We start from the raw sequence: 27,074 nt of genomic DNA on the forward strand, positions 1-27,074 counted from the left end.
TAGAAAGCTAAAATCTGCTACATTTCAAAATTTTTATGAAAACATGAGTAGTTCGCTGGAACTACTCAACTTGTCTAAGTTGTTTTACAAATTCATATTTTTTCACCTTAATATTAATTAAAAGTGTTAATATTTTTATTCTTTGTAATCACCATTAAAGTAAGAATGTCATTGTGATGGAAGTTTTACTAAATTTGTATATTTTATGAAAATTTATTTTATAGATTATAAATGTAATGTAAGCCTTCAATAGTTATTATCACGGAGTTCGTTAGACATTCGTCGGTGAGAGGCGACGAAGTCAACGAACTACATTTACAGTTCTAAACATAACTTAACCTGGCTGTGAAATGAAAATGGGATAACAAAATAAGCCTGAAATAAAGAATACTTTCAAAAACTACCTTGAATTTTGTTAGAAAATGTTTTTTTCCATTTCATAAACCGCGGGACTCGAATATGCCACTTACTCGTGTAAGTCATTATACTAGTTTTATTAAAGAAGGAAAATATGGTATCAAGTGAATGATAAATATGACTATCAACAAAAATAATTGGCAGTGAAATTCAATTTGTTTGTTTTAAGACAATACATTTTAATAATAAATCCAAAGATAACAATCAGTAATTCATAAAAAAATAAGTGAATAATCTAACAAAACGTAGTGATATCCACAAAAAATTACAATGAAATTGTAAATCGTACGTTAAGAGTTTCGCAGATATAATTTCTTCTGCTCAAAAATTTCTGTAATATAAATAAAATTGTTTTTAAAAAAAGGATACTAATTTCAAAAAAGGTAGGAAACTGATATCAAAATCTGTTAAAAAAATATATGTTAAATATATGAAATAGACAATAGATATACAATAATAGATAATAAACAATGTTTAAGCGTTCCATATAATAAGCAAAAAATAGAAAAATTTGTTACAAAACTCTTACCGGCCCGATTTAATTTATATGTAATACATATTACATTTACAGAAATAATACAATTCATTCTTACGATTATTCTTTCTTTAATAAATGAAATCGGGCCGGTAAGACTTTTGTAAAAATTTTTTTTATTTTTTGCTTATATGGAACGCTTAAATATTGTTTATTATCTATTATTGTATATCTGTTGTCTATTATATATTAAACATGTATTTTTTTAAATAAAATTCTAGATTAATAACAGATTTTGGTAGTAGAAATGTAGTGTCTTAGATTTTTTGATATCACTTTCGCTTTGTTGAAAACAGTTTTATTTATATTACAGAAATTTTTGTTTTTTGAACGGAAGAAATGATATCTGCGAGACTCTTACCGTACGGTTAATAATTTCATTGTAATTTTTTTGGATCTCATTAACCTTTTTCTTATTTAATAGATCAGAATTAATGAAACCTGTAAGGTTTAATGATTTAATCAATTTTTTTACAAAATAATTTTCTTTATTTTCGTTTATGTAGTTGAACACAATACCCACCATCAATTTCAATCATAAGCTTTACTTTATACTTCAAATTTTCATATTTTAACTCTGTTGTTAATTTAAATTTACGTAGAATATGTACAAGCATTATTTTTACTAGAAATAATCCATATTTATACCCTGAAAAAAAAAATCGGTTCTTTGTTAAAATGAACATTTTTTACTATAGGTTAACAAAATTTTTTATGAACATGTCACTATGCTGGCTAATACAAGTAAAGTAAAACGACGATCAATGGCAATTTTAATTTTTAGTAACAATAATTACTAATTAAAAATAAAATGATTGAAAAGTGAAGTTTAAAGGGTATGTTTGGGAAAATTTAAATGATACGACTGACTAATAATAAAATTGTTTTGTCCTGGATAAGATGTTAAACATATTCCTTAATAACATTCAGTTCCATATATATCATTAAATACCTCGGGGAGTATAAAGATTGGTGGCATCTATGTCTGTAGCTGTGTGAACAATATAATGATCAAGAAAAAAGATATTGTTCTATAAATATTTATTTATGTATTTATTCAATATATAAATATTGAGTCACTTTGTAAATAAACATTTAAATAATTTTTGTTTTGTTGTATATGCGTTTTCTGTAGGATTTTATTTCTATAAATTCAGTCTTAACTTCTACAGCCTTTATATCAAATTTATGCAACTTATTTGCAGATTTATGTCAAATTTGTAGTATTATAATTTGAAAATCCATATATTTAATCCTTAAATCTACAAAACAAGCAAGTATTAAAATTAAAATATTTTTTTTATATACTTTTTTTTATTACATTTTAAAAGCTATTCCCTTTCTTAATTTAAAAATAATGTTTTTATATATTTGAATGACAACTGAATTTGTTTCTTTATAAAAATAATTCAATATTTAACTTCTTCGTTTAAAGTTTTTTGTTGTTTATAATTTTTTAAATGCTGGACATTACTATACTGGACAAATTATAGAAACATGTAAGTTATTTTTTATCACATCAAATTTTTTAGTCACATCATGTATGGAAGTAGAAACTTGGCTAAAAATAATATCTAAAAATCATTAATTAAAAATCAATTAAAATGGTTTAATTCTGCCATACAATGATTCTTTTTACAGCTTTTTGGTATTGTCTGTTCAAGACAGATGTTATATTTTTTCTCAGTTATGTTTCCACAAGAACTAAACAAAACCTTAATTCATCTCTTTTACATTTAATATCTGTATTGAAGTAAAAGGAAGTATCCGAAACATATAATGGGAGAATTGTGAAATCTGTTGTAATGGAAGTAAGTGAAATATCTGCAGTATAATATGTAGTGATGGAAATGGTAGTGTGTCTTTTCTACCAATAATATTTCAGTATTGTTGATCAGATTTCACAATGAGTTATTGTGCACTTCAACCAGTTTTTCAGGTAGAACTAATGGTTATTACAGATACGATTAAAAAGAATGAAACCTTAAAAGTGTAGGCAGTGGGTATTTTCAACAATTATAAAAAAAAGCTTAATAAATACTCAATTAATAAATTGAGTAAATTGAATACTTCTTTTATTATTTATTTTTTTGGTCATTTTTGAACCTATGGAATTTTGATACCCCCGGTACATAGGAACTTGTATTTGTTTTCACAGATTTTTTCCTGTTTCCAAACTGTTTTGCATTAAAATCATGAAGTGTGTATGAACTGTGGCTGTATTAAAATGTATGGTTCAGTACAGAAAAACATGTCCCATCAACATTGGGCCGCAAAATTGAATTAAAAAAAATTGTTTTTAAACATAATGTTTATGTTTTTAAATATACCTTACCATAATTTATTTTTATATTTCTTAAAAAAGTTATGAATAACTGGAATCGTATTACCAGGAAAATAGGGAAAAATACATTGTATATTTTTATGTATCATTTTTTGTAATAGGCTTTCTTCCAGTTATTTACAGCGAACAATGGTAATACAGAAAAGAAAAAATAATATTGTATAAAAATAGTTTTTTTCTTCAAGCAAGTTGTACAATAAAACTTCAAAGCTAAAGTTTTTAGTCTTGAAAATTATTTTGTGTATTTAATATACTGTCATTTATCTCTAGTTTTAAATTTGTTGGCTGTAATGCACAACCTGCCATGCTACTGTTTACATTTTTCTCTTGATGTTAATATGTTTCTTTGCACTCTCCAGCTATCTAAGAATATTCTTTGGTGTTCATCCTTGCTTCATAACAAACTGATTCAATCTGTTACATTTCAAAGTTCTAAAACAGTTCCTACACTTCCATGAGTCTTCTTCTATTTTATGTTTATTATTGTTTGTATTCAAAATTTCTTAGCAGACTTCTCACAAAATTTATTTTAACTACCCACAACATAGTTTGTTTTCTGTTTATATAGTTCATTTTCCCAACCTGAATAGCATCATGCAGCTCAAGATGATCTTGTAATTGCTTTCAGTCTATTAATGATGTGTTACTCAACAAAGTAATCTGCCTTTATATTTCTTATTAAAATTGAACAGAAATAGCTAAATATTTCTCCTATTTTAGATTTTTCCCTCTATAAATGTCATGTTTCCCTTTATGTCATTTTCATATCAATCTTATTGTAATATATACCAAACTATTTCTGTCTATATTTGACAAACAGATTATGCACTCTCATTTTTACATTAACCTTGACTAGTCAGGCAATGTTGAGAATTTTTGTAGTAGACGAAGCAAGTAGTGTGAGTATTTGTCAAGAGATCAAGATTTAAGTTTAAAATGATATTTTCAAGCATTGTATTATATTTTTGTAAAAGTCATTATGTCAATTTCATTATTCTTTCCACCTTTTCTTTACTCTTCATCCTTGTTTTGGTTTTCACACATACTTAAAAAGTTTCCATATTAAAATATAGTTTTCTTTTTGGATATTCCCTGCGCTTTCAGAAATAGAATTAATTTTCTTTAATTTGTCATTTCAATTTCAGTTACTAAAATTCTGTTTATAAATAGCTTGACGTACATATATTTTTTTAATACATTTGTTTTATTGGGTGGAGAGTTGACCTGATTGCATTAAAGTGCAATCTACATGACTATAATTTTTTTAAAGGTTTCTTCCTTTAAAGTTTTTGAAAATCCTGTACTACTAACAAATGATACCTATTAGTAATCAAAAGGAACTGATTTCCGTCATATCTGAGAGGTTTTTCCTTTCCCACTCTTTAGGATTGCTCTTAGGGGTATAGGTTTTCTGTGAAATGTGTAATGAATATTACCAAATTTCTTACATACTAACATCTACATTGAAACAAAGAGTGAAATTTTTATCTGATGTATGACAAAGATTGTATGCATTTTTTTTCAGATTGCATACAAATCATAAAAATCAATATGTTACAAAGTGGAATAATTATTATCAACTGAAATTTTGACATAGAAAATGCTCACATTTTAAAATATTAGTAGCCATTTATCACGTATTTGATTAACTTACCAGGGCATTGCCTTGGACCAGTATGAAAAGGTATGTAACTACCCTTTGGCCTTTTTGCTACATTTTCTGGCAAAAAATGTTCTGGATGAAATTCATCAGGATGACTCCAGTATCGTGAATCAAAATGTAGCAAATGAGTAGGAATATACACCATTGTTCCAGCTGGTATGATATATCCACCTTAAAATAAAATATAATTTAAGAATATTAACATGTTATCATTAGGATTGTGATTGTGATTGTTGGAGAGTTCTAAAATAATTTATAAAAAATGTTATTCATACATCTATCAAAACATTTAAGTGGATAAGAAATACAGGAGGTACTTGGATACTAGATAATATTGGAAATTAGGGTTTATGTTATTAAGAATTATAATCCTTTACCTAATTTTCATTTTATGGAATACTGCTTGAGAATGAGTATAAAAAGAAAAGTTATTATAACATTATAACAGCACATACAAACTTTTATTTGTTCATCACTTGCCTAACTTGGTTAGTTAAATGGTGTATGAAACTTTGAGCTTTTTATTTTGAATTTTGGGCCAGGATGGTACAGTAGTAGAGTTCTTAGATTCTTTACAGTTGTAGTATTGCATTTCTTCAAGATTACGCAAACTCTATCTTGAATAAAAACTATCTTGAATTACTCTATCTTGAATAAAAACTTTGTTTGCTAGTTTTCTGTTCTCTGTTAGCTTTTCCAAGAATTGAGGTATAAAGAATACTTAAAATAGTAGTATTCAAACAAAATAGTAAATCTTCACTCTCAGCTATCTGTTGTTGCCCGTCTTTTGAACATTAAAGTGTGTGATGGATTTATTTTTTATAAAATATTAAATAATATGAAGGTGAGGAAACATACGAGTAAGTGCAGAATTTAATGAAATATGAGTATTAATGAAAAGCTAATAGTGTTATTTTTGTACAGCACAATTAAGTTCTCCACAGGCATCTAAACAAGGGCTGCATCATCTTCAGAAATCTTTACAGAAAGTGTTGTTGAAATTTGCAATGGTTTTCAAGATACTGAAAGATAAGTCTAGGGTTATATAAACACTTTAAGAACATGAATCATGATTAAATAAATTGTTGCTAAATTTAATAATGATGACTTTTAATTATATGTAATACAAATTTATTTACAGTTCATTATTCATTAGTAAGGATAACAAAATTTCTTTCTTCTTTTGCTCTTGTTCAAGATTCATGAAAAATGTAATGTTATAGCTGTATATTATGTATAGTAATAGCTACTCACAGTAATATATAGGTATAAAATTACATTTTTCATGAATCTTGAACAAAAGCAAAAGAAGAAACAAATTTTGTTATCTTTATTAATGGATAATGAACTATAAATAAATTTGTATTACATATAATTAAAAGTCATCATTATTAAATTGAGCTGATTTTCATATTTCTGTAACATTACAATTTCACATAAATTGAGAAAAAAATTCTGCAAAATGGCAAGAAGAGTGCGTTAATATATTACAGTTTGAAATGTAAACTACTGATGATTTTTTGAAAGCATAATATTTTTTTTATGCCCTTTCTATGTTAACCTGTTTGTAATTTTATTATTTTGAGAGCCTTGTTAGTTTGTTTTTGCCTTGAATATTGTAAATTTGACTATTGTATATTCAATGATATACCTTTTTTTGGTTTAAATCTTATTTTGACTTGAATTTTTTTAACCCAATTACTTCAGAAAAAAGTGTGTTTGAGTAATAAATTTATTTATTTGTGTTTTTGTAATTACTATCAACCTATTTATATTAAAATAGATTATGTAAAACCTTATCCACATAAAACAACTTGTACTAAAATACTGATGTCATCAAATGATTAGTGAACAAGAATATTTTTTGTAATTATTTTTATAAATTTTTTACTAGTTAGACGTAAAGTTACCACATTTGGTGTCTTCATCCAGTTGACGCATGCTATTTGGTATAATACATAATCTCATTGCTTCTTTAACTAAAAGGTCTAAAATTTCCATGTTGTTGATTTCATTTACTGTTACATTACAATCGCTGTCGCCATAAAATTCATCCAATTCTTTATGTACTTTTTCTTGCCATTCTGTATGGATAGCTAGCATTAATAATGTAAAAGATGTAACTGTTGACACAGTATCAGATCCCTGAAATATGATGAGAAATCTGGTGAAATTTTGATTAATCAATTACAGTAAAATAAATTTTTCTTTATATATTGTACAATTGGTAATATTTTCAGTCATTATTTGTTTAATAAGTAAAAACACTAAAACACAAGAGCAGTCTGTAATTCTTACTATTAAAATTGTTTTGCCTCTTTATATGTCTGCGTCTAATAATTTATTCATTTTCTTGTTGCTGGAATTATTAAAGGGTAACAGAAGTTCTAATTATAACACTTAATCTAAAATGAGTTTTCTGCAGTTCCTTTGCATGACTTATAAATCTACTTTTTTTGTTGTAGCATCACCTAATATTTCTTAGTTTCCCTAGACTTGTTTAGCCATATATGACATTTTTGTGTAGTTGCTTGTATTCTGGAATTCCATTTGTGGTTTGAATGTAAATTTAACTTTTGTGTCTTTATTTACAGCTAAATACAAGCAATAAATTATAATCATTTTATTTAGAGAAGAACAAATGTTTTATGTTATGGTGTTCGTATTACTGTACATCTGGTATTATATTATACTTGAATGAATCTGTTTTTGATAATTTTTTATATAAAGCTATCTTTATAGGTATAACTTTTTTTATAACATTTATGAACGGCAATATATATTTTTTTTTTTGGATGATTAATTCACCATATAAGCTGGAAGCTTGTGCGTGGGAATATGAAATTGAAATTTTGTACTGTATGAAAAATACCATGCCTAACTGGGATTCAAACCTGGGACACTCTTACTAGACTAGGCGCTCTTACTCCACCATGAAGATTAGAAAATGTAATATATAATTTAATACATTATATATATATATATATATATATATATATATATATATATATTATTTGTTGTATTATATTATATAATACAACACTTCCTTTCAAATATCTTTAAGGATATACAAGCAAACTTACAGGTCTGTAATTTTCTGATCTTATTTTGTAACATATTTACATATACTTTAATACAGGAACTAACTCTGCCTCAAACAAAGCATTAATTAAAGTTATTGCAGGCCTTATTATTTGTTCCTGATGGATTGTTAGGTTAGTTGTTACTACAATACTTTTTTATATTACACATGATAATTCATCAAACACTTGCATTCTAGATACTTTTCTACTTCAGATAATATAGATGTGGCCAATTGGGAGGCAAATATAAAATACAACAAATTAAAATGATAACAAAGTTATGTTTATTTATTTTTCTACATTTCAAAAAAATTGGAGGAATTGGAAATATCAATGTGTCTGTGAAAGAAGTTATGTAAATTTGGAAAATGGGGCAGTTGCAGAAAATCCAATAAAAAGAAACATTAATCTAAAAATAAAGAAAAAAAACTATACACCAAAATATAATTTTTAACTGTTCATCCATTTAGTGAATTTTTTTGAGTACATTTTTTATTGTAATGAATGTTTTTGTATGGACCTGATAAGATAGAAAATTAGCTTGATATGCGGCAGTCCTTTTAGCCTTCTTCTTCCAGCTAACCACTATCCATATCCTTGGTTACTTCTTCCCTCTGTAAGTAAAATGTGAGTGGGGGTTTTTTTATTTCTGAATTCATGAGGTCTGTTGTATTTTGTTTATTTTGTATATGTGTTGGTTCATTTTGTTTTTATGCTGAAATCAATTTTTGTACCTGTCTTTATTAATTTTATGAGGTAACATTTCATAATAATTGTATTTGTAATTTTTGTCTTTCTTTTTTATTAAAGCTGTGCAAGAATGAGGCTCATTCTATAACAATTTATTTTTATGTCTCATATTTGTTTGTACAAACTATTTGTAGAGTTGTTTTCATCCATATGAGTTTCTTAGGGGTTAATTGTCTGCAGTTTAGATGGTATTTCAAAATTAGCTAAATAAATGTAAATGTGCCATATTTCTGTACTTTTTTACACATTTTTGTTTGTTGTAATGTTAAAGAATACATCCTTTGCTTCTATTGTTCTTATTTTTATCCTATTTACATTCTTTGTTCTTATTCAGCTGGCAAGATTTAGTTTATGGTGTATTTGTTTATGTGTGTTAAGAACTTTACTTTTGTTAAGCATCTTTATAGTACTGTATGATAGAGTAAACTTAAGACACTGGCAAAACTTGATTTGTAGTGATAATCAAAGGGAGTTCTGAACTGACAGTCTAGTGGGGTACATTGTTGCTTGACTTGACCATTATGACTCACTGCTCACTTTCAAACACTGAGTTCCAAATGCTTATGTTACATTACATTACAACATTTTGCTTACAAATCAGACATCAACCTTTATACATGAAGCATAACAGCAATATAATTACGGTTTTGTAGGTATGTCTACCTAAATTTAATGTTATACATAAATTCTGGTTAATTAAAAATAAACTTTTGAGAAACTGAACCAAATTTTTCACTTTAACATTTTAAAAATTTATAGTTTAAAATAATTTTCATGCTGATTTTATGTAATAAAATCTGCTGCTTCTATAACAGCCTTAGTTTTAGTTTACATTGTAATATGAAGTAATTTTGTTTTGTGATGATTTTTAACATGTATTATTTCTAAGACTATATTCTTCTGACATGTTATATTTGTCTTATGTTTAAGAGTGGAGGGTCTTTCTGATATTATGATTTTTGAGTAAAAGCTGCTTTAATTTATGAGATAAGCTAATGCCATTTCTCTTGTTTATGAGATTATGTTGTTTTTCTATGGACATATTAAAAGTCATGTATGTGTTATTCTAATGATTTTGCCTACAAATCCAGTATATCTAATTGATTTTTATTGAATGTTATCTCTAATATTGATGTAAAAAGTTTAGGAAATATTTTTAGTAGCCTTGCTTTTAGTCTTTTCTTAACATAAATTTGTCAGTATTTTGTTTCAATTTTTTAATCACCTTTGTTATTGTTTACAGTTTTCTTTTAATTTATGTTTATTGTCATAACCATTATATGGTTTAATAAACTGCCACAATCGCTATCTAACTGACAAACTCAAACACCTCTAAGTACTTAAATATGAGATCAGTGGTACTGTATCCACTGGAAAAATCCCTTCGTTACTCCTAATCTAACAGTCTACATAAATAAATTCATGGGAAGTTTATGGCAAATTTGGCAGTAATTCATATGGCTTCAGTGATTGCTTTTTTTATGCAGCAATACTATTAATGATTTGTTCCGAATGGGTAGAATAGGTTTGCCTTATAGTCATTTCATAAAGGCTTTAGAAAAGTAGATGTCCATCACTTTTTCTGTCAGTTTTAATATATGGCTGATCATCATAGTCAGTTGTGATGTCTTTTTTCATTTCATTCATTACATTCAATGGAAATAAGATGTCTTTCTTATCTTATCAAGATAAGTATCAAGAAGTCTTTAAAAATGGAATAGAAATGCAAAAGTTTATCACTAACCTCCTGGGTGAGGGTTTTTCAGAAAACAGAAGGAAAGTAGAGATAAGTAAAAATCCTTATTGTTTCATCACAATACTCAACATATTTTAAATAAGTCAAACAATTATCCGATTTAGAAAAAAATAAAGACAAAAATATTCATTTTCACTAAATTTGATCTAAATGAAGAAAACATTAAATTTTTTTTTTCCATCAGCATAATTTTATTAATTAATAACTAAGAGCGGTTTTAAAATTAATTAATGTTCTCATAGGGATACCTTCTTAATGCACGAGAGGTTAACTCTAAAGACGAGACAGTTTCATTGTAAAAAAAAAATTATTCCGAAAACTTTATAAATATTTGTTTAATTCTCTTAAACTACACACATTATACTACTCTATATAATCGCCACAGAATCAAGACGTTTATCGAAGCAATACACCAGCTTCAATTTACATTCGTCGTATTCTTCTGCCGCCAGTCCATTTAGTTACTGATTAACAGCATTTTTAAGTTCATCGTCACCCGCGAATTGCTTACCGCTCAAAAATTCTTTAAATTTCCCAAACAAACGTAATCAGAAGGAACTAAGTCTGAACTATGTGGTAGGTGATCGTAAATTCCCCATCCATATATTCTCAGTAAATCACGTGTCGGATCCGCAACATGTGGACTTGCATTATCGTGCAGCAGGACGACGACGTCGGTCAGCCGCCCACATCGCCGATTTTGAATAGCGCGCCGTAACTTACTTAGAGTTTCGCAGTAGGCTTCTGCATTTATAATCGTTCCGCGCGGCATGAAATCAATCAGCAGTATGCCAAACCGATCCCAAAAGACTGGCCATCAGTTTGCGTTCAAATGGCTGTGGCTTGTCGGTCTGATTGGTGATTGAGAATGATGCCATTCACTTGACTGCCGTTTTCTCTCTGGTGTGTAATACGAAATTCATGTTTCATTGCCGGTATTGAAACCGGCAATTGAATTAAGGAACTTATCACCTTTTTCTGTGTATCGCATAAAAAATTCCAAAGTAGATCCCATTCGAATTTTTTTGTGATGTTCCGTTAAGACGTGCGGCATCCGACGTGCAAAAACCTTTCAGAAGCCTAAACGGTCATGAACAATGCGACCGATAACAGCTCTTGAAACATCAGGAAAAAGAACAGCCAGGTCGGAAATCGTTGAGCGACGATCTTTTCTGATTTCATCATCGACGCGTTACGTCATCGGTGATTATCGAGGACGTCCCCGAAAGTTTTCATCGTGCACATTAATTCTGTTATATTTAAACCTTTCACATCATTTTCAGAGTTTTCTCTAATTTATTACATGATCATCGTACACAGCAACCAACTATCTATGAATTTCAGCCGGCTTAACGTTTTGGTGGTTTAAAAAACGTATGACTCCACGTATTTCACAGTCGGCAGCAACATCGATTTCCCTATTCATTTTATAACGTAAAACTCACACGTAATAAAAGATACTACAACGCGACAACTAACAGACAACAATGCAGTGTGTACATTATTAGCGTACATATTGTAACTAGTTTGAAAAATAATTTAGAAATAATCGAAAAAGTAAACATTGAACACAAAAGTAATAATAAAAAATTAGAAATTTTCGAAACACTTTAAATATATAAATATAACCGGAAATTCCTAATGAATCTGCAGATAGAATTTTATGGGGGCATTCTTATAAATATTATTTAAGTTGGTAATACATTGATAAGAAATTTTTAATACATAGGATAGTGAGTACAGTACTGTATTGACATATTGACAGCATATTAAAGATTTTAAATAATATAACATTTAACATTTCTATAAAAAAAAAACTTTTTATTGACTGAACACAATTTGTTCCAAAAATTTTAACTTATCATGTATTTCAAATATGTAAATGTAAAAAATGACTGAAAATTGGCTTAGGCCTGAAACCACTTTGAAAATTAAAAAAAGTATGGTAAGAGTGTTCTTTAATTTTGTACTTAGTGGAGTGGCTGAATAAATTTATATTATATATATACATACATAAACACACATATCATATTTATTAAGTAAAACTAAAATAGTTGAAATTAGAATTTAAAAAAAGTACATAAACGTTTTTCTACTGACCGCTATAACTAACTCAAACTCATATGCCAGTTGTTTGTCACTAATATTGTTCCTTTCAGCATGTTCAAGCTTAATGTCCAAATAAGTGAATTTCCTTTCTGTGAATGAATATAAATATAATTTAATATATTTTAATATAATATATAATAATTTAATTTATATAATTTTATTTTATTTAATGTAATTGCATACAGTGCAATACACGTACAAGGTGAGACACTAGAAATTACCTATTCTGCAGGTCACACCAGTTTGTGAAGGTTTTGGATTTAGTAAATTAAATTTTAATATTAAACAACTTTTGTGTTTGGTATGAAAATGTTTTTGTGTTTCTTGAGTTTTATGAAGTGAAAGTGTAGTATTAGTATTTATATCATTTCAACAACATTTCTGTGTTCAAGGCAGAGGACAGCTGATCCTTCTGTAAAAATTATTCTATTTTGGGTAGGAAGTGAGGGGTTCTACCATATTGATATCAAATTGACTTAACTTCTGGACACTTAGATGACAAAAATGAACATGTAAAAAGACCCTAAATGTAAATTTCAAATCATCCAGGAATAACAGACTTGTGCAACTTAAATTTATCTGATTTTCACTATATCCTTTTAGATCGTTGCTCATCTCATATAATGATTATTAGATATCTCATTTAGCTCTTGCTTCTTATCCTGACAAAATTCAAGTTAATAACAACAGATTGCTCAAAATAAATTGTTTACTTTTGCTCCAAAAAATGCAGGAATTATCTAAAAACAAAAATTTCTACTAGTGATTTGTCAGTGATACCTCGTAAGATTGGTTTTCATGTCATTTTATAAGCAAGCAGAATTTTCATTTTTAGTTGCACAGAAACACAAGAAATTTCTATGCACGATCATTCATTAAGGGAAAATATTGTTTGGTGTGATGTTGAAGCAGAAAGCATTAACAGCCAGTACATTTGTGGAAAACTTAGGGAAAAAACTTAGGGATTAATCTTATTAACTTAGGGATTATCATTATATTAAGACTTATCTAGACTTCATTCAGCTTCAACTTAAACACCATGAACCTGGCAATATCTGATTTCTATAGGATGGTAATTCAGATTATTCTTTAAGGTATTCAACACTTGATTCTGTTAATCCTTAATTTTATTTTCATGAGTGAAGGAGTAAATATGATAATTAGAGAGGAAATTGAAGTTTCATAGAAACGGCAAAAGCTCAAAACTCAAAACAGCAGTGTGAATAATAGTCAAAATGACAATATTTTTTTATTAATTCCCTTGTAATAAAATTAATTTTAAAGTATCACAGTACCCTAATGATGTGTAATGGGTGCAACGTGCTCCCTGACTAGAAATTTATTACGCTGTGTTCTGTTAGTTTACCTTACTCTTACACTAACAATTTAACGTTAACAGAGGTTCCCCTATTAATCAGTGCAGTCAAGTGGGAAGTTAGTTGTAACAGAAAGACAAATCGATGAGCAGATAAGTTCTGATACCTGAGGAAATTCTCTGCAATGACTAGGCATGAAGGAAAAGTTATGTCCTTCCTACACTATATAAACTGGTCCTGCGCTAATTCTGCTAGAAGAGGTTAAAAAACAAAGAAGCTTCAGAAATAGGAAGAGGCTGAAAGTAAATTGAAAATAAAAAAAAAACAATGAAAGATTCAGAATATTAAAACTTTACAGGGAAATAGATTCTTCTTTATGTCCATGAGGAATTTTTGTGGTAAGTAAGGAATCTTTGATGTTCTATATAAGTAGATTATGAATAGAGTTAGATTAGTGTTTACTGTTCAGTTTACATGAATGCTAACAAAAAAGAGGGTAGTTTACCTCATTTTTATTTAATTCTTTCTACCATATGAATCGCAAAATTTACATACCATTTCCATTATTAATGTAATTTTTATCTTTATTTTCTTTTTCTTCATTTGATCTTATTTGCCTCCTTTTGTTTATTAGCTGTAGAAAAAAAAAATATCATCTTTACAGATAATGATATTAATTGAACTAAAACAAGACTAAAGGTAGATTGCATATTTGAATTGAAGTTTGTGAGCATAACGTAACATCATAAGAATAGTTACACTCTAAATACATAGAAATGTTCTTCTAGACAGTGTCTTTGGAGTTATTATGCTGCTTTTGGATTCTATGAATTTAGAAAGTTGTTAAATTTTTTAATTACTTTTTTAAAATTGTATAAGCTACATTTATTTCATTATGGTGATTAATTTCATAAAATATTAAAATGTTATGGTTAACAAGTAAAATTGTAGAAAGCCCCTTTTTATTTATATGCAGCCATTCAAGAGGCAAATTAGGTGTAACTCTTTAATAATATTTACAAGATGCTACCAAAACTTAAATTTGAATGTGGTACTTAACAGGTTGTTTCAACTATGTATTCTAGATAGTTTGCTATCTAGAATCATTTGCTTTTAGTCAGTCAAATTCTGTTTAAAATTCAGCAATATGTCTTTTGATGCTCCCCAAGTACTTGCCCAAACATTTGGTTGAACACAAACATACAATTGGTACAAGTATTTTAAAATTGAACAATAGACAATTAATGATGAGTGTTCTATTTTTTATTTGAAAAGATCACTCAAAACAGAAAAGATGTGGATGATGTCCTGCAAGATCAAAGGAGAACAACCTATGTATGATATGTGTGATTTTAGTTATATCATAATAAAGTGTTTTTCAGTGAATTTTGTTAAGGGAGCTCAATATTTGATGCGTCATTGCAGAATTTGTTTAAAGTTTAGTCTATTTTAAAAGCACCATGTTCAGTTATGTAGTAAGTAGACAGTTTGTTCTGCAGACTGAGAGAGGACGTAGGATGCTAATGGCATGAAAATTGATGCAATAAATCTTGGTTCTTGAATCATGATAACATCACCAATATGTAATTTATTGAGAGGCATATTTTGGCGTTTATTATTGTGACAGTCATTCCTACTCACCAAATGTTACCATGTGCAATTTCTTCTTGTTTGTGAAGTTGAATTGAAGCTTGAGAGATTTTGTTTTGGACTAATTGAAGAGATTATCCATGTAAAAGGAGATGCATTGTAGAAAATGGAGGCAAAAATTTTTAATTAATTAATTTTTTGGAGGCTATTTTTGGAAAATTTTGGGTTACATCTTGAGTTACAATGAAGTATATGTTGATATACAAAAAAACCTAAGAGTATAATGTTATCTCTTAATATACATGTGAAAAAATACATTTTAATCAGAATGCTCATCTGCTGTCTAATTCAATGGAATTGTTGGTGAATCAATTATCATCTTTTTATCAGGAATACTCTGGTCTTGCTGGTTATCTGTCCTCTGGTTATATCTTAAACTGAGATTGCTGCTTAGAAAAATCACAAATGCATACCTCTGTTTTTGTTTCATGAAGTGCAATACAGGATAAATTGTAAATCCAGAGTTATATTGATTCCTTTTGTGATGTGCATTGTAAATATTATAATATTTGTTGTAAAAACAAAAACATATCTCAATAAACTCTTTAACTCATGCATTAAAAGTTGAAATGGATAGTTTAACCTCATCATACAACATTTATTAATAATACCATTCTGTTACACTAATTTTATATAAAAATACATAATATTCTTAATAATGGTCTAAATATTAATTTTATTTCTAAAAATACTTAAATGTATTTCTTGAAAAGTATTTTACTATTAAATTTAAATGTAACTTAATATGTTATCTCAAACATACCTTTAACATAATAAGTCATTAAAAAATAGTTGATATTACCTGAAGAATATAGCTGTGGAATTGATTTACTGCTTTAGACATCCTTTTTCCGTCCTCGGTCATGTAATAAACAAAATCCATCCATAACCATGGTTTATTAAGTCTTTTAAATATTAATTCCACTGCACTACATAAAAAAATACACAAATGCAGTAGACTAATTTCTTTGTAGTGGTCAGAAAATATTAAACAGGCATAAAAAAATTTAAATGACATAAAACATATTATTAAACAAATTAACAGCTTCAGGTTTTTTTTATGAAATGCTATGTATAAATCATAAATATTTAAATTATAATAAATTCAGAGAGATATAATAAAGGTTTTAATAATGGGGATGTGAAATCAAAATGTTTCATTAGTGGGGGAATTTTACTTACTCTAATGCATTACGAATAGGAGTATTGTCACCTGTTCTTACAGCATCAATATCGACACCCATAGCTACACCTGAAAAAGTTTATGATCATTAGTTATTTCTCATCTACTGTTGATTAGAAAATTTTTATCAAGTGACTAAAAATTCAAAATCACTTTGATAAAATTTTGTCTGTAGAAAAATGAAAAAAATTTAACATGAGTTATATCAACATTTAACATGTTCATTTAGGTTTTCAATTATTAAATTCTGTAATCTTCTTTCTGACCAAATAACAATTCCTGAAATAAGCTTATCCAAAATATTTAATAACTTATATAATTTTTATACTTGACAAAAATTAAAAACTATTTAAATTAAAGCTATTTTGAATTATTCTATGATTACTTGGGAAGATGTTGAAATTTCTCTTAAGTAACATATATTGTAAATTGTTTTTGAGAACACAGGAATTAAAATGAAAAAGAGATGTTAACTTGAAATCAGAGATTACAAAAAAAATGTGTTTTTTTTTTTTTGATTGAGAAAAAATATTATTTATAATTAATGTAGACAAAATAAGAAAAAAATAATAATTAAAAGGAGTAAAACAAAATGAAATTTAAATGCTGTGTGTGTGTGTGTGTGTGTGTGTGTGTGTGTGTGTGTGTGTATGTGTATGTGTGTATGCATGTGAGGTGAGAGAGAGAGAGAGAGAATATTTGTTTTGCAACCTAATTCTGTGTCATGGGGATATATAGATAAATGATAAAATAATTTATTATTTTTTTTGTTTATTTTTTTTTTTAATGTCTATTTTTGATTAAAAATATTGTATTTTTTCAACGATCTAAATGACCTTGCCCAAAAATTAGCCGATTTGTAATAATAAATGAATAGCTTTAATAATAAAAAGAGTTATATTTTTCCCACTTGAATACTAAAGTTTTTTGATTAATATTTAAAATTAAAATAATTACTAGTCTTAAAGTTTGAGTAAAAGATATGTTATAAAATATTTTTATAAATTAAATTACCTAGTATAAAAATATTCATTATTAAAATGGTTATTAGTTTTGCTATTTCACTGCCTCATGCTGTATTAAAACAGTGTAATTTAAACAGCCATCTTCACCTTGATCCCACAGCATAATATCATATCTAATGAGATTAAAAAACATCTAATACACTTTTTTTTTATTAAAACATAATTGATCAGAGGAAATGTTGATTTTAAATAGTGAACTAAAACTATTATAATTTATCATTTATATTTTATTATTCATAATGTTTTAGTGAACTAAAACAATATCACCTTACCTTATTCAATTACAAATCATTTCCATGTGAAAGTTCCAATTAAATTCATCCTCACTGATTCCCTTTTTTACATTGAGGTTTGTAACTGACAAATAGGGAAATGGAGATTATAAAAAAAAAAGTTTAAAACACACACAAGTATCAGTGAATCAGTGAATAAATTTATATAATTTTCATCTTCAGTGTTCTAGTAGACAAGAAAAATCTTTTTTTACTTAATTATTAATTAAACGATTATCATGAAGCCATTTTAATAAGTTATTATAGTGTGACTTAAGAGAACGAAATTACATTATCTTAATTTTTATTGTACATATCTTAATTTTATTTACAAAATTAATTTTATTAATTCTGAATATATTATAATTAGGAAATGTTAGGCGGGAAGTGGTTTCCAGTTACTTGATTGACAAAATGATTGTGACGAGTTTTGATCACTGTTCCAAACCCATCATATTAATGTATATTGTTGGTGATTTTAGCTGTAAAATTGATGATAAAAAATTCCACATTCAATATATGGTAAGTGGATACTGAAATTGATATAGAATACAGTTTTGATTTATTGTATCTGAATAAGGTGTATGATCCTCCCTCCAAAATAACAGTGTTTGGGAGTTCAATCTTAAATCAAATCATCATGCAACTTTGTGCGTTATACAGAATAGAACTAAAGATTACAACATAGTTACAAGATTAGATTAGATGGTACTACTGATATTTTATTGACAGAAGATTGTAAAATCATTGCTGGTAATGAATAATTTACATTGAGTCACTATTTTCAGAGAAGGGTCTGTTTCTATTTATTAGTGTAAATTTCTATTTATTAGTGAAACTAATTTTTTCATTTAGTATGAAAAAGTTTACTTTTTGAAATGCTCTTTATTTACAATTGATATAGTTATGCCTAAAGTCTTGTAGTATAATCTGATAAAAACAGAAATATGTATTAACAAATGTTAGTTTTTAAAATAAATCTATTATTTTTTATTAATTTTCTTTGTGATGAATCCAAGTGTTCTGTATATTTTAATATAAATAAGTTAGTACTTACAACAAATGATATCCCATGCACAGCACATTGTTGATTGAGATATGCCATAATTCTTAGTCAGAGTTATTTCCATTAACTTTTCAACAATAATGCAAGATTTTTCATTGAAAATATTGATGTAATTTTCATACAAATGTGGATAGAACATTTTACTGACAAATTTTCTCTGTATTTTCCATTTATGCTCTGTTACAACATATTCTAAGTTAACAGGTTTTTTTAAACTATTGTTAAATAGCACTACATTTAAATATATTTTGTTAACTTCATGAGCTGCAAATTACTGATGAAGTCACATACACTATAAACAAAGTGACTGATGAGAACCGATCAGCAAACCCTCTATTGTCGTCTGTACATCATGCTATAACATCTAGGAAAATGGTTAATTTAAAAAACCTTGCTGGTTGGCCACACTGAGAGAGGGTCACTTCACCATAGAAAGTTGGTATCTCTTTATTACACGTTCAAACTTGCAGCATCATAACGAACCACGCTTCTAAATTGCCTGCTGAAATTTTTTCAACCTTAAATTGAGTTTAACTTAAGAACGACTGAACCAATTTACATCAAATTTTTTACTTATATAACTTAAGATACACTATTACAGCATATATAAATTTCAAGGAAATTTATCTAGTAATTTTGGAGATTCTCAAGCCACCTAATTTTATATATATATATATATATATATATATACAGGGAAACTCAAATTTAAGTGAATGGAATTTTCGTATTCCTCGTACCTCAAAACATAAAGAAATTTCATTTTCATCCTCTCCCCATTCCACCTTACGACTGAAAGGTAACACCATACTTTTTTCAAAAAGTCTGTAAAAAAGGTAAAAATTATAGTTTTTTTAGGACTAATAATCATAAAAATAAAAAATATATTAAAAAAATTAAAAAGTGTATCACATCAGCAATTATATGTGGATTAATAGATTTATTCCGAACTGAAGTTTATTGAAGAAAAACAGTTATCTTCGTCTGAGCGGAAATTGCTACTTATGTTACATCTGGTTTTATTGAATAAATAAAAAATAGCTGATTTTATTAAATCTATTAAGGAAATAAATTGAAATAATTTTACCTAGGCTGTTTTACTTGATTATTTAAAATCAAAAGAAATTATCAATATTGGAAAGGTAAATATTTTACGTGTATGAAATCGAAGAATTAATTATGTGGTTGATAAATTTTCTGCTGAATTTTTGATAGAATGTTGAAAAAAGAACAACAGATATTTGAAATAAAATTGTCTTACTAAATCCTATAAGAAAAATATTAAATAATTTAAATATTTAATTGAATAATGTAATAAAATGTTGTAAGAAAAGAAGAGTAACTTCAGCCACCTAAAACGTATTTTAAAATGTTTCTTAAATTTTTACTAAGAGTAACAAATTGAGTGACTTTTAGCTTGTATTTATATTGTAAAAAAAATATAGATGCAGATATTAATCGCATACACTAAAAAATTACCAATCTACTAAATTATAAACATGAATGCCTTATTTTACTCACCTGATATGAATACAATACCTCTACTTAGAACATGGAAAAAATTTAAATGTTCTCCCTTGTTGTCAGCTTTTGATATCAGCACCTATAAACAGCGATTATAATGATAACAAGGACAATTTCTAATGCTAGATTATTAAACAATAATTAAAGTAAACATTTCTCCACAAAGTAAGTATTTTATGAAAAATTAATCGATTGGAGACGCGCGCACACACACACACACACACACACACACACACACACACACACACACACATATATATATATATATATATATACAGTAAGACACATACACACACACACACACACACACACACACACACACACACACACACACACACTCTTATACAACCACACACTCATTTAATGAGCTTTAAAATTCAGCAAATTTGAATTGATTTCATTTAGAGATTTATTACTTGTATTAATTAGGCATGAAGTTTTTGCATATGTGGTACCGAATTTACCATCAATTCCAGTGACTTGTTTGAACTGGATTTTATATTTTTTCTGGTAAAACTATTATCAGACAAATTTTCATTGAGAAGATCTAATCTTGGTTATTCAATTATATTTTTATATAACAAGAAAATATGAGTGGCTTGGACTGTTACTGCTTGTTGTTGGTAGAATGAATTATGTTTGCACACGAAAACCGCTGTTATCATTTGGCAACAGTTTTTTTTGCTACAACATATGATGTACTTGTATATTCCATTTTAATGTTCATTATTCAGTTGTTAAAGTAATAAGAATTCCACTCTATAAAATCAGAATTAAAACTTAAAAATGAGTAAAAAGCTGGTTAAGTATTGGATGACTTTTCCAGCTATGCCAGTAAAATAAAGTAAAGTTTTTATGAAAGTAATGAAAAAAATTGCTTTTCATTTTGGGACTTGAATATAAGACAGGTTATTTTCATTTTAATAGCCTTTTAAATGATGAAGAAAATACAACAATTTTTTTTTAATAATAAAAACTAAAAAGAGTTAGAGCCATAAAAAAAAAACAATATAAATAAATATATATATTTTAGAGGAGGAGGGAATGAATCTTAAGAAAAAGTTTTCTGAAAATATTCATGTGTAGGTTAAACCTAACAATTTGCTTAAATAAATTTCTCTCTAAATCTGTTGTCCCCTCTTCAATAAAGGAAAAAAATAAGAAAAAAGCAAATTTTAAAAAACATTTTTTTCATTTTAAGTTCAGGGTCTCAACTTAAAAAAATCGTAGACATTTCTTGATAGTTCTTTATATGAATTGTGAACTTTCAAGAAATCTTTTTTTAAATCGAACAGAGATAGACTAAAAAACTTATATTTCAGTTTTAAGACATGGGGGATGATCTTTAAAAAAACAATTTTTTCGGATTTATATATGATTTGTAGGTAATAAAGTCGTATTAATGAAGTTAATGCTTCTGAAGAAAATTGTAATTGGTTTTTTCGCGATATTCCCCAGCCTTTTAACAAATTTTGAAAAAGTTAATATTATCAATGCACCATATGTAGAAATATTTGAACCAAATTTGAAGAAAATCGATTTGGTCAGTAAGTACCCACATACATACATATTTATGTTTTTTGTCTTGATTAACTAGCTGGGTGCTAAAATGTAAACATTTGTGAAAAACACGATACCTCTTTTTTGATAATAATTACCATAATTTCTCCTTTAATATAGCTATTCTAGCTATATCTGGAAAGTAGTAATATTAAAAATAAAACTAATTTCTTATTACACAAAACAACTATGTTATATATGAATTTCTACTATAGTTTTTCATGTGGCAATAATTAAATCATCAACGTACATGCACATAAGTTTTATTATGTTTTCAGTTAATCTAATTTTAATTTTTATAAAAAAACACAAAACAATTCTTACCTCCATTACTTTTGGATTGAGTGATGAAATCATTAAATAGTTTCCAAACCAGAATTTCACGAGAAATTCATCTTTGAACTGTACAGATGCCATTTTCATTATTTCCAATGATTCTATGCAAAGAAAGTTAACGAAATACACACTTACATGAATAATATAAAAACATTTTAACTTGAAAATTTATTAGTGCATTTTCTAGATTACTGCAAAGAAATAACAACTAATAATTTTTGTTGTATAAATATAAAAATATCTGTACTTGTTATTTATAGATATTATAGCATATGTAATTAAAATTATCCAAATCTCTTCCAGGTCTATATCTAGAGAACAAAAGGGAATTCTTGCTTGAAAAACTTAAAAATGTTTACTGAATTTGTTTAATGTTAGGTAGATTTCATAAGAAAGCTACATATTGTAATGGGTACCATGATTCGACTTCGGAAAATTTTGACATATCTTCACGTTTCACATCCTCCAGACCTCAAAAACACCATCAGTTCAAAAGTTTATATATATATTTCACTTTCTTGTGGACATGATAATTGCCATAATTCAAATCACTTTCAAATCGATACATAAAATATAACGACCCAAATCTCGGTCGAGTTCATTAATGTGCAAAATCAGACCATGGGGGTGGAAATAGGGTTTTTTTTAAAAAAAAACAAAATATCGCTATAACTTTGTTATTAAGTAAAATATCAAATTTTTAACTTTAATATATTTTATATATATATTTTATTTTTAACTTAACACCAGTGAAGTATACCGCTGAGACAGTAACCACTGAGGTACTTTTATTACATTTTCTTTTCATTTAGTGTTATTCTGTTAAAATAAAGTACAAAAAAGAAAAGTCTACTAAAAATCCACTAAAAATTAAAAATAGTATTATTATATTGCATCTTTAAATTTAAAATTTTTCATGTCAGCACCAAATTAAAAACAGTATTGACAAAATAATTATATTTTATGTGGTGCCATTTTAAAACAAATTGAAAATATAAAGAACAATTAAAAATCCAAAATTTTTACCTTTTTAGAGTGGATTTTTGAAGTAGGTTGTATGTTTTTAAATTTAAAAATTAATATTTTAATGTGAGAACTGGGTAACTTACATGTGCCATCTCAACAAAAATTCAAATATAATATTTGATTATTTTCTATGAACTTTTACATTATTATTATTTTTTGGAATCATCCATTAAACAATATAGTAAATGAGAAAAAATAAATAAAATGGGGGATAATTTTTTAAATAATAATTTTTCTAAAATAATTTTTTTATAATTAGATTATGGCAGTATGTTTTTAAAATATACTTTGTATATTATATTAAATAATATAAGATATTATATTTCTTATATTTTATTTTTTAAATACTCATTTTATTTTATTGACTTGACACATTTGTAACTAATTCAAACCTTTACTGTGTCTGTTTTTATGTTTTAACACTAAAAACCAAAATATTAAGGGATATCTTTCAAAGTTTATAAAGCCTGGAAATAAAGTGGAGCGTTAAAAAATCTATTTGATGGAAATTATATCTCTTGAATAAAAGATTTGATGTAGACATTACATGACTTCCTTGTATGCCTATTAAATTACATACACAGTTTTTGGAACTTCATTTATACTTATTTCATTTGAAAGTGAGATACGATCCTCCAATTCTCTAATAAAGTGGGCAGTTACACAATTGCTGAAATATAAGTAAGTCCCTTTATTACTAGTATTACTAGATCAGTATTATTCATATCTTCATGAGTTGCTGATTAACAAAAGTTTTAGATTTCTGGTGTGTCATATAAATAAAAGTTAATAAATTAAACTATTCCGTTTAGTGAACCCATGTATATTGGTTACAAATGTTAATTTCGACCTTACAATGTAAAATATTCAGTTTTTATAACTGGATTATTTGGTGAATAATGAAAAATGAAAAAGAAACAATCATAAAAGAATAAGAAAGATAACAGTTTTATTGAGATGTATTTCTTCATAGAAAATACATCTCAATGAAACATTCAATACATCTCAATAAGAAGTTGAATGTGAAGAGGAAGAAAATGTTAAAAACAAAGAAAGAATAAAAACATTAAGAGAAGATGATAAATAAAAAGAGAAAAAAAAATTTTAAAATCAAAGAAAGAATAAAAAAAAATTAAGAGAAGATGATAAATATAAAGGGGAAGAAAATGTTAAAACCAAAGAAAGAATAAAAGGTAAGAAAATGCTGCAAACCACAAAAAAATAAACAGGAAGAAAATATTGCAAACAAAGAAAGTAAAAAAAGATTAAGAGAGGATGATGAATATAGAGAGAAAATTTGTAAACTACAGAACGTGTACAAAAATTAAGATCAGAAGAATTATATCAAACTAGAGTGATTAAATTTTGACAAAAAAAAAAAATAAACGAAATGATAATCAACTCAGACTTTGGAGAATATCGTCAGAAATATCAGAGGAGTAATGAACTAAAAGATAAGAATTTTTTGCAATTTATTAAAGATCACAAGATGTTGTTCTTGTGAGGGTCTATTTTTCAGTCACTCTGTAGTTAACTTTAATGTAGATAAAATTAAACAGAAATTCCAGAATAATTATATAAAATTAAACTAGAAAATCCAAAAATAATTTGTACTATTAAATTATTATTTATTGTAAATTTTTGTTTTACAATCATGGCTTAATAATTATTAATAAATCAATATATTTAAATAAATAAAAAAAGTTAAAAAAAAGGACATGAATTCTGATTCAAACCGATGTGCTTTGCTTTGTAAGATCCAAATATTTTTCATTAATTAAAATCTTATTTGGCTGTAACTCTGGAACCAATGAAAATAAGTACCACTTTTAACAAATATATCGTTGAATAGCTCTCAGTGAGGGCTTATTACTAAAATTAATCCAAATTTTTAGCTTTTTTGGACACATGGTTCAGTCGATTGCAATCAAAAGTGGAGGTGCACAACTAGATGTTACAACAGTCCCAAATCCAAAATTTCAACATCTTACGGCTTTTTGAGTTATGCGAGATACGTGCGTACGTACAGACGTCACGGTGAAACTAGTCAAAATGGATTCAGGGATGGTTAAAATGGATATTTCCGTTGAAATGTGAAAACCGAAATTTTTCGCGATCACAATGCTACTTCCTTTACTTCGTACAAGGAAGTAAAAGACTATTTTAATAATTTCAAAAACTACGGAGCTGATAAAAATTTTCCTCATTAAAGTTGTAAATTGTAAATCATTTTATTGTTAAAAATTACTCTTTCTTTTATTCGTAAAAGTTTTTATCCTGACTTTTAATCTCTAAACGTTTAAAATTTACAGTAAAAATTAATAAACTTTTTAATTACCAAAATTAGATTTCCCTAAAAATACAAATAAATTTCCGATTATTGGTAACCCATCTGGTCCAGGTATTTGGGATGCAAACCTCTCCATGCGACATATTTTCCATTTGTTCCATATGTATAAAGTTATAAATAATGTTATAATTATTATAAGCAAGTGTAACATTTTTACGGAAATATTAAACTGCAGAATTCTAATACCTGAAAATAATAAAAATCTATGATAGAATTATGTATATTAAATATATATTGCAATACTTAAATAGGTAAAGGTTCTGTTTTATTAAATTATTATAAAATAATAAAAAATTAATTAGCAGATTATTGATTTCAAATACTAGAATGAATATTTATATTTTATTTTTATTAAAGAATTTTTGATGCATTTTGAATTTTTAAAATACATATCTTTTAAATATGTATCTTGCATATAATAAAATATATCTGTAGTACAAAAGTTTTATACATATTTTAATAATATAATGTTAAAATTATTGTTATACAATATGAAATTTATATAAAAAGTGTATATACATATAATATTTAATTATTATAAATTTATAATATTAAAAATTATCTTTATTTTATTCTAATTATTTTACTAAAATCTATTGAATTTTTTAAATTAATTTTCTTTAATTTTTATTTCTTTTGTCTTACTTTGTGACACCACCATAATTAAGTATTTGATATCATTTTAAGTATTACCTAAGGATATAAGTATATTTTTCATTGTATTCTTTGTGTTGTAGGCTACTGTGCTACTAAATTACATTCAAATTATGTTAATATGGACACCTCCTGAAAAGACTTGTCTTAGCGAGACCCAGTATTGTACAATTTATGAAAAATAAATAAATGATAACCAAATAAAAATTATTAATATAATTATACTATTATTATAATTACGTATTACTATTATTATTAAGAAAAAATTATTAACCCTTTGCAGTCCTTTGTCGTAATATACTCTATTCTGAAATCACGTCAGGTGCAGTCGTGCTCGACTTGATGTTTAGACGTCAGTAAATCTTGAACCGAGCATCGGTTGACATTTAGACAGCTCGACATCGTATTCTATTTAGTTAGCATCAGCTTTTTATCGGAATCTGTTATCAGTTAACAAA

The 27,074-nt window shown here is 26.7% G+C and overlaps 1 protein-coding gene across 1 annotated transcript; it reads right to left on the reverse strand.

Moving 5' to 3' along the window:
* Positions 1-615: 615 nt before the first annotated feature.
* LOC142321714 (cytochrome P450 4c3-like) lies at positions 616-27,041 on the reverse strand. The gene is made up of 12 exons (XM_075360016.1): positions 26,891-27,041; positions 25,951-26,148; positions 22,575-22,687; positions 20,688-20,769; positions 19,161-19,346; positions 16,806-16,875; positions 16,426-16,552; positions 14,529-14,607; positions 12,649-12,746; positions 6,870-7,104; positions 4,951-5,130; positions 616-1,601 (listed from the first exon to the last, which is right to left on the reverse strand). Exons 2-12 carry the CDS (start codon positions 26,111-26,113, stop codon positions 1,441-1,443), a joined length of 1,494 nt encoding a protein of 497 aa, XP_075216131.1. The 5' UTR covers positions 26,114-26,148; positions 26,891-27,041; the 3' UTR covers positions 616-1,440.
* Positions 27,042-27,074: the final 33 nt, after the last annotated feature.

The sequence above is a fragment of the Lycorma delicatula genome, chromosome 3, assembly GCF_047948215.1.
Source record: "Lycorma delicatula isolate Av1 chromosome 3, ASM4794821v1, whole genome shotgun sequence".
NCBI classification, from domain to species: domain Eukaryota; kingdom Metazoa; phylum Arthropoda; class Insecta; order Hemiptera; family Fulgoridae; genus Lycorma; species Lycorma delicatula.